This window comes from Oncorhynchus nerka, linkage group LG7, assembly GCF_034236695.1.
Source record: "Oncorhynchus nerka isolate Pitt River linkage group LG7, Oner_Uvic_2.0, whole genome shotgun sequence".
Lineage (NCBI taxonomy): Eukaryota > Metazoa > Chordata > Actinopteri > Salmoniformes > Salmonidae > Oncorhynchus > Oncorhynchus nerka.
In genome coordinates this window covers 55,502,008-55,513,867 of record NC_088402.1, presented here as the reverse complement: position 1 = coordinate 55,513,867, position 11,860 = coordinate 55,502,008, and the positions used below count along the sequence as shown (strand labels likewise).

The 11,860-nt window shown below is 42.2% G+C and overlaps 1 protein-coding gene across 1 annotated transcript; it reads left to right on the top strand.

Moving 5' to 3' along the window:
* Window positions 1–420: 420 nt before the first annotated feature.
* Window positions 421–7,917, top strand: LOC115131990 (microtubule-associated protein RP/EB family member 1-like). The gene is made up of 7 exons (XM_029664134.2): window positions 421–972; window positions 1,684–1,807; window positions 2,010–2,155; window positions 5,264–5,456; window positions 5,764–5,873; window positions 6,002–6,154; window positions 6,585–7,917. Exons 2-7 carry the CDS (start codon window positions 1,687–1,689, stop codon window positions 6,633–6,635), a joined length of 774 nt encoding a protein of 257 aa, XP_029519994.1. The 5' UTR covers window positions 421–972; window positions 1,684–1,686; the 3' UTR covers window positions 6,636–7,917.
* Window positions 7,918–11,860: the final 3,943 nt, after the last annotated feature.

The following is an 11,860-nucleotide window of genomic DNA, read 5'->3' as shown; positions in this document are numbered from 1 at the left end:
TGTAGACTAACAGTGAAATACTTACTCACAGGCACTAACCAACAAATCAGAGAGAAAAATAAAAAATAATATCATGAGGAATAAATGACACAATGAGTAATGATAACTTGGCTATACACAGGGTACCAGTGCTGAGTTGATGTACAGGGGTATGAGGTAATTGAGGTAGATATGTACATATAGGTAAGGATAAAATGACTAGGTAACAGGGTAAATAATAAGCAGCAGCAGCATGAGTCAAAATAGTTAGTGCAAGGGGGGCGGGGGTTGGGGTCAATGCAGATAGTCCAGGTAGCTACTTGGTTAACTATTTAGCAGTTTTGTGGCTTGGGGTTAGAAGCTGTTCAGTGTCCTATTGGTTCGAGACTTGGTTCCTGTTTGCCATGCAGATCGGTAGGAGGGAGAACAGTCTATAACATGGGTGGCTGGAGGCTTTGAGAATCTTTAGGGCCTTCCTCTGACACAGCCTGTTATAGAGGTCCTGGATGCCAGTGTTTCAAATGAGTATGTTGCCTGTAGTAATAATAATATATAAAGGTGGGTTGATACAGAAAGCGTTAGTCTAGCCCAGCGTTGTAGCTGTGTAGTGCTAGGGCAAAAAAAAAAAACGTGCACCGAGTTTGTGAAACCCTGTTCTAGCTCAATGACTGTAGGTCTAGCCTCGCCCAAGCTGCTCCGATCAGTGCTATTTAGAATCCTTGGGACGTCCCTACCATTTTAAATGTCTACTTCGATGTGGTAAGGACGTCCCAAGGATTCCAGATAGCACCGACCAAGCTGCTCCCCATCTCTACGCACGCAGTCGCGCTGAAAGGAATCAACCCGCTGTCGCCGGCATTATTGAACTCGGAACTGGCTACCAGGAGAAGAAAAGAGTAGCAAACATTGACGTCTGTATTTATATGAGAAACAGTTTACGTTGAATTAATATATTAGCAACACCTAGAGTTCTTAAAGCCATTCCAAAACAAGGTAAGTATTTTGTTTGCCATTTTGCATTTAGCTAGCTAGCTGTATATTTGATGCCTAGGCGGGGGCGCAGAGGCCGGGGAGGCTTGAATGCGTCTGTCGTTGGAAGTCTAGCTGTAGCACGCTAGCCTTCTGAGTTGGGCAGGGGACATGTTGGTAGCTAGCCATCCAGTATAAGTCATCTGACAGTTGTCTAACTAGCTAACGTTAGTTTACTCACTAGTTAGCTAACTATTTAAATATAACTAGCTAGCATGTCTAATATTCAAACGTCCGCTAAGTTGATACAGTAACGTTTGCTAGTTCAAAAGCCATGTAGTAACTTAGCTACCTTGCTAGCTATTTAGCTCATACTAGCAGGCTTGCTGGTGGTGTTATAACTAGCTAGTAAGCTAATGCTGGCTCTGATTACCTTGGTGTTAGCTGGTTAGCTGACTACTGTTGTTAGCCTTTTCAAGCCTACCTAGCTAACTAACGGTATCTGGCATGCAAGACAGGTCAGAAACGGTACAATCTCTAGCTAGTAGTATTGATTTTATTAGGCAAAACTGAAATGATCGTTTCTCCTCATTTCAGGAATGGTCCCCCACTGAACCAGTGCTAGGTGGCACCTGTTGTGCCGCTGACATGATTACTAGCTAGTAACTTTGTGCTTTGTGCTTTTTCTAACGTGACATACACTTGAAAACAAATCTCTCCATTGTGCTTCAACAGAAAATGGCTGTGAACGTTTACTCAACCTCAGTGTGCAGTGACAATTTGAGTCGTCATGACATGCTTGCATGGATTAATGAATCGTTACAGATCAACCTTACCAAGATAGAGCTGTTATGTTCAGGTGAGTGGATGGGTATGGATGGCACAAATGCATTTGTTCTTGCATTTACATCATACGGCAGATATTGCTTATACTTGAGTAAAAGAAAGTAAATCCTATAATTGATGTAGCCTAAAGGTTTAGCCTAATTTCCTTTTGTGTGATCAAAGAGGAATAGTTCAATAGGATTTGTGATGACCCCTGGTGTGTCTGTCTTCTAAAGGTGCGGCCTACTGCCAGTTCATGGACATGCTTTTTCCCGGCTGTGTGCCTTTGAAGAAAGTCAAATTTGCTGCAAAACTAGAGCACGAATTCATTCACAACTACAAGATCTTGCAAGCTGGCTTCAAAAGAATGGGTGTTGACAAAGTAAGTAGGCTATTCTATTTTCCCTCTCAGCATAGCCTAGGCTGTAGAGCAGTGGTATTCAAACTTTTTCAGCGGGTACTCCATTTTCTTCCCCAGCAGAATTTAATGGGGAGCCAATTTGTCCCCAATAATTTCTCCAAAACCACACCCCAAATCTAATAATACAACCATAAAATATATACATTTTGATTTTTACATCAACAAATAACCTTCAAATCATTGCATTTTAATCTCTTATCAAAAGGAAAATAAACTAATTTCCTCAGTAAATTTTGCTTTTTGTTGTCCCATACAATAATCTGTTCTCTTAGTTTAAAAATAATAATTTTGGTGACCACACTGCAGTTCCCCCGTAACTGTGACTTTGAATGCCACTTCTCTAGTCCACATCCAGTGCTGTACCTATTTGCCAGGCTACGTATATTTGTTTTTTCATCTGTTGAACCGGTTGCTTTTGAAGTATATGTATCTATTAATCTTTTTGCTTCCTGTCTTTACCATGTGTTTGTCTTGCAATATATTAACCATTTCAATATCACCACCAAGTGCGTACAGGAATTCATACAACCGAAAGACATGGCCTACTTGTCTCTTAGATGTTCTCTAAACCTAATATCCTAATCTTTGGCTTCTCATTTGGATTTAGACATCTGAGTTGCCCATAGTGTGTGTGTGTGTAATCATTACGGCGATTCTGTTGAAAAACGTTTTGCACAAACCATTTACTCCAAACGGAAAATGCAAACGAGTTTCTATTGGAGAAATTCGGGTAGGTCCCGCCCCGTTTTTTTCCTGTTTGCTTCCGTTTTGTTTTTTAAACTGTACAGTTCCCTGCTTTATACTTCTCTGGCACTGCTTGCTAATTGTTTCCTGCTGAGCTAGCATGGCCTCTGTCTACTGTGGCTCACTGATATTTACTTTCCTGTGCCAGAAGAGAGGGGACTGTTGGCATCCTATACAGACTCCTCTCTGTTAGTTAGTCGTTAGTTCTCAGCCAGTAGTTGGATGGCGTATTTGTTGGCTTCTGCTACTGCACAATCGAGTGTGTGAGATGGAGAGCAAAAAATTGAGTCTGGATTTTCTCCCTTCAAGTGTCATGACGAAGTCCCTCAAATCAAATTTTATTTGTCACATGCAGAGGTTAATGTGAGTGTAGTGAAATGCTTCTGTTCCGACAGTGCAGTAATATTTAACAATTCCCCAACAACTACCTAATACACACAAATCTAAAGGGGTGAATGAGAATATGTACATGTAAGTATATGTATGAGAGATGGCCGAGCTGCATAGACAAGGTGCAGTAGATGGTATGAAACACAGTATATACATGTGATATGAGTAATGTAAGATATGTAAACATTATTAGAGTGGCATTATTTAAAGTGCATTGTATAAAGTGACTATTCATTTATTAAGTTAAAATGGCCAGTGATTGGGTCTTAATTTAGGCAACAGCCTCTCTGAGTTAGTGATTGCTGTTTAGCAGTCTGATGACCTTGAGATAGAAGCTGTTTTTCGATCTCTCGTTCCCATCTTTGATGCACCTGTACTGACCTCGCCTTCTGGTTGATAACGGTGTGAAACGGCAGTGGCTCGGGTGGTTGATGTCCTTGATGATCTTTTTGGCCTTCCTGTGACATCGGGTGCTGTCAGCGTCATGGAGGGCAGGTAGTTTGCCCCCGGTGATGTGTTGTGCAGACAGCACCACCCTCTGGAGAGCCTTGCGGTTGAGGGAGGTGCAGGTGCCGTACCAAGCTGTGATACAGCCTGACAGGATGCTCTCGATTGTGCATTTGTAAAAGTTTGTCAGGGTTTTGGGTGACAAGACAAATTTCTTCAGCCTCCTGTGGTTGAAGAGGCCCTATTGTATCTTCACCACACTGTCTGTGTGGATCATTTCAGTTAGTGACGTGTACGCCCAGGAACATAACTTTCCACCTTCTCCACTGCTGTCCCTTTGATGTCAATAGGGAGATGCTCCCTCTGCTGTTTCCTGAAGTCCACAATCATCTCCTTTGTTATGTTGACATTGAGTGAGTGGTTGTTTTCCTGAAACCACACACCGAGTGCCCTCACCTCCTCCCTGTAGGCTGTCTCGTCATTGTTGGTGTTAAGGCCCACTACTGTTGTGTCATCTGCAAACTTGATGATTGAGTTGAAGGCGTGCATGACCACGCAGTCGTGGGTGAACAGGGAGTATAGGAGGGGGCTGAGCACGCACCCTTGTAGGGCCCCAGTGTTGAGGGTCAGCGAAGGGGAGATGTTGTTTCTTATCTTCACCACTTGGGGGCGGCCTGTCAAAGTCCAGGACCCAATTGCACAGGGTGGGGTTGAGACCCAGGGCCTCCCGCTTGATGAGGAGCATGGAGGGTACTATGGTGTTGAATGCTGAGCTGTAGTCAATGGACAGCATTCTTACATAGGTATTCCTTTTGTCCAGATGGGATAGGGGAGTGTGATGGCGATTGCATCATCTGTGGACCTATTGGGGCGGTAAACACATTGAAGTGGGTCTAGGGTGGCCAGTTAGGTGGATATGAATATGTCTGTAAACACACCATCCAGCTGGTCTGCACATGCTCTCAGGATGTGGCTAGGGATGCCGTCTGGGCCAGCAACCTTGCGACGGTTAACAAGTTTAAATGTTTTACTCATGTCAGCCATGTCGAAGGAGAGGGGGAGGTTGCAGTCCTTGTTAGCAGGCTGCGACGGTGGCACAGTGTTATCCTCAAAGCGGGCAAATAAGGTGTTTAGTTTGTCTGGAAGCGTGACGTCGGTCTCCGTGACGTGGCTGGATTTCTTTTTGTAGTGTGTGCGATTTCCTGTAGATCCTGCCACATACGTCTAGTGTCTGAGCCGTTGAATTCCCTGAACTGGCATTTTGTTTGTTTGATTGCCAGTACAGGGACAAGGTGGAGTCGCAATTCAACGGCTCAGACGATCCTCCTAGTCTGTGTTCTATCCATATTCATTCAGCATTTAACGGTAGTTACCTCTGCAATGCATGTTAAGGCTAAATCAACTGTCTGGCGTTGCCATCCACTAGTGTTTATCTAACCCATTTTTGTGGTGTTGAATCCACTAACATGGTTATTTGTTCCTCTCTAGATCATCCCTGTTGACAAGTTGATAAAAGGCAAGTTCCAGGACAACTTTGAGTATGTGCAGTGGTTCAAGAAGTTCTTTGATGCCAACTACGATGGGAAGGAGTACGACCCTGTGGAGGCTCGCCAGGGCCAAGACACCATGCCCAGCCCTGCCGTGTCTGCCCTCAACAAACCCAAGAAGATCCTCAATGCTGGTGAGTGGTGGCTCAGCCTGTGCCATGATTGTATTTTTTTTTTTTTTAGGAGAAGGTTCCCCTAGATAATGTTCCAGGCAGGGCACAAAGGCCCCAAAAATCAACATCTTGAGACCTTTTGAACTAAAATTGTTAATCGAAAGCAACGAAAACCAAATTGTTTTGGGTTGTAGGGAGAATAGAAACGCTGAGAGAAACTGACTGCTGTAAGCAGTCGAGAGATGACTCTTTCCATATTGAAATCTACTGAGCTTGTCAATAACAACCTCTCCCCATCTCATTCTAATTAGTTGCTTGTTCCCCTCAGCACCCCAGCGGGCAGCAGTTGCCAAGGTGGCACCCAAAATGGCGCCCAGCTCGGCACGAAGACCAGGGGCTGGCGGAGGTGACGAGGAGCGGGCCGAACTCATCCAGGAAGTACTGTCATCCATCCTTCCATTCATGTGCCTTGACATGTATTAGAATAAACAATTGCTGTATTCACATATTGTTTGGCTGAAGTTGTAGCAAAAGTCAAGATATGCTTATTGCCCTTTCCCTCCCAGGTGAATATACTGAAGTCCACCATCCAGGACATGGAGAAGGAGCGGGACTTCTATTTTGGCAAACTGAGGAACATTGAGCTCATCTGCCAAGAGAAGGAAGGCGAGGGCGACCCCACACTGCAGAGGATTGTAGATATACTCTACGCCACAGACGTGAGTTTAGTAAACGTTACACGCAGAGCCTCGTGGGTCAACTTTAGCTTTCTTAGATTTTAAGCCTGTGTTTTGGTTCAAGCAACTGCTGATGCCCTCTAAAATTCCATCCGTGGATTGGCATGTAATGTAGCTCAAGTGGAATGCTAAAGTACGATCATACAGCTTGGACAAACTGCTGTTTCCCTCCATCAGGCCGCGCATGATTGGTTCAGTCTGTTCAAAACTCATTCATCTGAGTCAAATAAATGTCAAAACACTGGTGCGCTTGATTTAGTGTGGTTTGCACTTTTGGCACTATTCCATCTGTGCCTCTACCAGGCAAATCAAACGCTGCGCAAGTGTTTTTTAAGAAGTATTTGACACATGTCAGGTTTAGATCAAAATGTGAGTATTTCGACTCTCTTTATCCATCTGTCTGTGCTTTCAGGAGGGCTTCGTCATTCCGGACGCTGAGTCAGAGGACCACGAGGAGTTCTAATGTTCAAGACTGGACCGTGCAACATTTAATACTACCCCCCTCCCAGCCTCTTCAATCAGCTACAACAGCTCCCATCCTCACCCTGCGTAACACACCCTAAACATCCAGATCATGTTATTCATTGCTTGGTCTCTGAATAGACTATATCAACAACAACAACAACAAAAATGGTCTCTCAGATCAAGTTGAAATAAGTAGTGTGAAGTACCTCTGAAGCCCCTTCTTCGGGTCATCCTATTGGCCTGTGCCAGGGTTGGTCTTGGCATCATGTTGGAAGAAGGTGACTATTTTGGCTCTCTATTTGGGTCCAGAAGAGTGAACTGTCAGTCTAAGATTCTGCTTTTTTTCTTGGTATTTTCCCTAATTTTCTGTCTCTTCCCGGGAATTGGAGTTAAAAGTTTGTTGGCACCTGCACTCACACTTTTGTACATTGTATTTTTCTTAGTTGACTTGTTTCCCAAATTATCACAGTCTTTCCCACATGTATATTGTTTTATGGATCTGAGAAAATGTACTAAGTTCCTAATCATTTCAATAGAGAAAGTGTTTTAGATGGGTTCAATGAAAGGTTAGTGTACTTATAGTGGAAGAATTGTTTTCTTCACTTACCACAACTCTCATATTTTCAAAATTCTTTAATTTGGTCTCATCCAGTTTGGAGATGAACCTGTTTTAAATAGTGCTATTCTTTATTCCAGGAAAGTGGATATTATTATTATCATTATTTTCTCAAAGATACAGGACAGCTCATAACATGACAATATTTAATGCTGAAGAAACATGTTAGAACTACAAGTTTACGGTGGAATACTTTGTGCGTGATTTATCTGTTTTGTTTGTCTCTTGGCTGTTGGAAGGCATGTGCACTGTGGATGCCAGAAACTCCCCTGGTCCCAAGTCCATCCCAAACTACCTGCTTTGGGTTTTTTGTCTTTTTTCTCCCAATATATCATTTGTCAGTTGGCAGGGGATGGAAGTTTTAACTTGATTTAGCCTCTCTTGTCTAATTCATCCTCTTAGGGAATGTGAAAGGTGAGTGACTTTGCTGTTTTTTTTTCTCTTCTCATTTCTACTTACTCAACAAACAGAATACTCCTGGTTCTGTAGCATGTTTTAATACTCCAGTTGTGAGTTTCTTTTGATCATGTAGCAACTGCACCAGTGACAGGTTCTGAGGCTCAAAACGCTGATATGCAAATAGAACTGCCAGTCTGCGCTAGAAGATCAGATTCTTTTTTTTAAATTGCTTTATTCTTAATGAATAAAAAAAATAACCTACATAGATGTGACTTTGATGTACTCTTCTTTTCTTTTTTTGGCAGATGTTTGTAATACGATTTAAAGTATTGTAATTTAAGCTCTTATCATTTTTTTTCTTCTCTCTGCTGCTCTGAAATAAAGATGTGTAGAGAATCTGGCAGAAGCTTGGGTATTTTAAGCTATTATATAGCCTTTCAGTCTTCCGGTTATACGAAAGCCAATGACATTTTTATACCGTTGATGGTTCCTTGATGTGTTATGAACCTATTGGTGTACTTAATCTAACTGGTGCCGCCCACCGTTTGAATGAAATACCTTCATAGAAATTACCTCTCCAATGATTAGCAATACATAACTGTTTAGTCCAAGGTATTGCCTCCTAGCAGGGCTCGTTAAATAATGTTTTAAATTGTACAATAATGCGACAATGGGAGCAGCAATAGGATCAATCGGTTGCGTTTAGCGAGGCATCATTCGCTTTTAATGATGGGGATTTTCTGATGCTGATTAGGTAATTGCCAATTTGGTTTGGAGTCCACATGGGAGCAGCACACATTTTAACATTGCAGGGTACTTCAGTTATCTGGCACTAAAACAGGCCCTTTGAATGTCATGCAAAATCCTTACTCATGCCTGGTATCATAATTATCATTTTCTGTTACGTTTGTCTATTGCTTAATCAGGATCACAACCCTAATTCAATGTGTCAACCTTTTTGGCATAACCACTTCCGGAACGTATTGGGACATGAACGTGTATATTTAATACACAGAGATACTAATTGTGACGATCATCCTTTTCAGCAGATTCCATAGCGCTGAGCGATTTAGTGCTTTTCGAGGGTCGGTTCGATTAATAGAAAACAATCACGGATTTCGGTTTTTATTATTTGGGTTGAATGCTGTAATACAGAATAAAACAATTAAGTCCCATGATGGCAGTGACTGCTCATTACTGCTTACTGCTCACTTATAAACTGGTTATTTCGAGCCCTGACTGGTGATTGGCTGACAGCTGTGGTATATCAGACAGTATACCATGGGTATGACAAAACATTTATTTGTACTGCTCTAATTACGATGGTAACCAGTTTATAATAACAATAGGGCACCTCGGGCGTTTGTGGTATATGGTCAATATACCACAGCTAAGGGCTGTATCCAGGCACTCCACGATGCGTCTGCTTAAGAACAGCCCTCAGCCGTTGGCCATATACCACACCCCCTCATGCCTTATTGCTTAATTAACATTATATTACTTTCCTTTAATGAAATATCTCCGTTGTGTGTGTGTATATTACATTGGTTTTATTTGATGACTTCATTTCATTCCAAGTCATTTCAGCTCTGCTGCATATGCGGTCTAAAAATCACTATTTTGTAGTTATTCCAAGTAAATAAGGCATACTTTGACCGCTGAATACCAACTATCAATCACTTGGGGCATGTATTTTCAGGTAGAAATGCTGCACTATATCCCTCACGATCGCGCATTCTAAAAGAAACAGACTGGATAAGTTTATGCGCAATGGATCATTGTAGTTGATTACCACGTTTATTATTTATAGAGAAACTGCAATGTGCACGTTGAGATCAAAGGAAGAAAAAAATTAACCAAATGTAATTCAAATAATTGAACCGATGTCGGGCAATTAGTTGTTTAAAACGGAAAAATAACTGCAATTTTGGTTAATATAGCCACACTAAGATTTCAACAACTTTGAGTGATATAGTCTTTGAAAGTTTGAGAACTTCACATTCTCTTGTTTGAAACACATCTAGCTTGTGGTTTGATGACTAAACAAGTCTGATGGCTGATATTGAGGGGTTTTGCCAAGACACATCTTAGAAACACTAGTCTGTTCCAGGCTGACTACATTTAAAGGTGTTTTATTGCATCAACCAATGGTTGTGTGCCACGTCATTGTCTGCGCAGTCGGGCTTCAGTTTGCTATGTCATATGATGTGGTTTGCTGATATTAAACACCTATCCAGGCGTTCTGAGGTCTGGCATGCATCTAGAGTAGTCATCTTGGAACGCTTTCATTGTCTTTGTAAACGTCCATTTTATATGCAAGTGGGACAACCCCTCAATGGCCTCTTCATCTAACCCTTTGCCAATCTTAACCTCTAACTTCGATCAACTTTCTGTTAGCCTTTTGATTCCCATTTTTTAGTTTTTTAGTTGTTTATTTTGATATTTTCAATGATTAGAATAGAGTGGTTATCGGAAGGATGTTACTCACAGCACACACTGTAAGCAGGCCATATGTTTTGGGAGTGCAAAATATCAGTGGTGCTCATCAGATCTCCACTGTGACATTCTCACCAATCTGTGCTGACATTCTTGTACACTGTGGGCCTTGTGCCACCTTTTTTGTTCTCGTTTTTTTGCTTTCTCTCTCCTGCTCTTCAATGGGAAATTCATTCTTTTTTTCTTAATTTGCTTCTTAAATCCTATTTGCTGAATCAAGTTTCTTACAAACAATAAAACAGTATTTCCATGTAAATGTTTTCTGTTGGCTGTTTCTTTTTATCCTGGGGCGGCAGGGTAGCCTAGTGGTTAGAGCAGGGTAGCCTAGTGGTTGGACTAGCAGCCGAAAGGTTGCAAGTTCGAATCCCTAAACTGACAATGTACAAATCTGTCGTTCTGCCCCTGATCAATGCAGTTAACCCACTGTTAACTAGGCTGTCATTGAAAATAAGGTCTTTGCTGTGAGTATTGTGTTGACAAAAAACCATCCTGGTTCAGAATGTGAAATTCGCATTACACCATTTCCAGGTGAAGCTTGGAATTCCACTGCTGTGGCATTGGCTTTTCTGGAATGCCAATAATTTTCTGTGAAACTCCATTGTTGAAAACCTTACATAGATTCCACCTATACCCCTCTCTTATATTATCCTAATGCCTCTCTTTTCTCCTTTCTTTCTCTCTCTCTCTCGCTCTCTCTCTGCCCACCTCTGTCTTTCTCTCTCTCTCTCAAAGGATTATATATGGATGAGTTTCTCGAGGCTATCAAGAAGATGATGGGTGATATTGACGATGAAGATGTGGACATCATCTTCATGAAGGTGGACACCAACTGTGACGGCGGTGTGGACTACGTGGGTGTCTGTCTGGCCAAGCTGGTAGTTTTGAGGACCCTGGAAAAAGGCCGTTGTCTATTTTATTGCTCAGGGCAGGGGTTAATGGGTGGGTAATTAGAATTACGGGGATAAATAGAGTTTAAAATCCTTCTGTCCCCAGGCTTTTGACATGCTTGTGTGGGCGTGTCCCATAGAATGCTACTTGTGTCCCTCATAAGACAGTGAGCCTCCTCTGACTCAAACCCCCAGCCGCCACCCAGAATGATTATTTTATGAACATCCCTACCCTGTTACTAGACAGAGGGCTAGACCAGGAGATGTCTGTGTGCTGAGACACCGAGGAAGACTGGTGGGAATCTCCTATCTGAAAAGACTGAAGGACTACTCACACACACACACACTGATACAGGCCAGACTTCTACTAGACTAGACTGGAATGCAATGTCCACAGGGACTTATTTGAATAATACATGATCCCATTGTTCCTGTTTCACATGGAATAATTTGAATGATTCATCATTCCTCACCCATGATTTTACTGTCTTCTATCTTATATGAATACATCCACAGGCAGCTTGCTCATGAAACCCATGGATCATTAGACTCTTTGGAGAACCTCTATGCTCACAAGCAGGAAGCAACATTTATAACTCCACTTTCCCCCTAAATCCTTGATGACTGCATCCAACATGACACACTATTCTCAACCCTCTATATCACTCATGGGGAATAGGGTGCCGTTTCAGATTTGGCTTTGGACATAAAGTACATTTAGCTCATGATGTGAGCCTGCCTGTCTGCCTGTAGGGTCGTCCCTGTATTAGTGGTCGCTCACCTGGGTTCTATTCATTAGGGCACACCGTGGCCAAACGTTTTGCA

Coding starts and splice junctions, on each gene's coding strand:
- LOC115131990 (XM_029664134.2), top strand. CDS start 1,687: ATGGCTGTGAACGTTTACTCAACCTCAGTGTGCAGTGACAATTTGAGT. Junction 1,808..2,009: donor GATAGAGCTGTTATGTTCAG/GTGAGTGGATGG, acceptor TGTCTTCTAAAG/GTGCGGCCTACTGCCAGTTC. Junction 5,457..5,763: donor CAAGAAGATCCTCAATGCTG/GTGAGTGGTGGC, acceptor TGTTCCCCTCAG/CACCCCAGCGGGCAGCAGTT.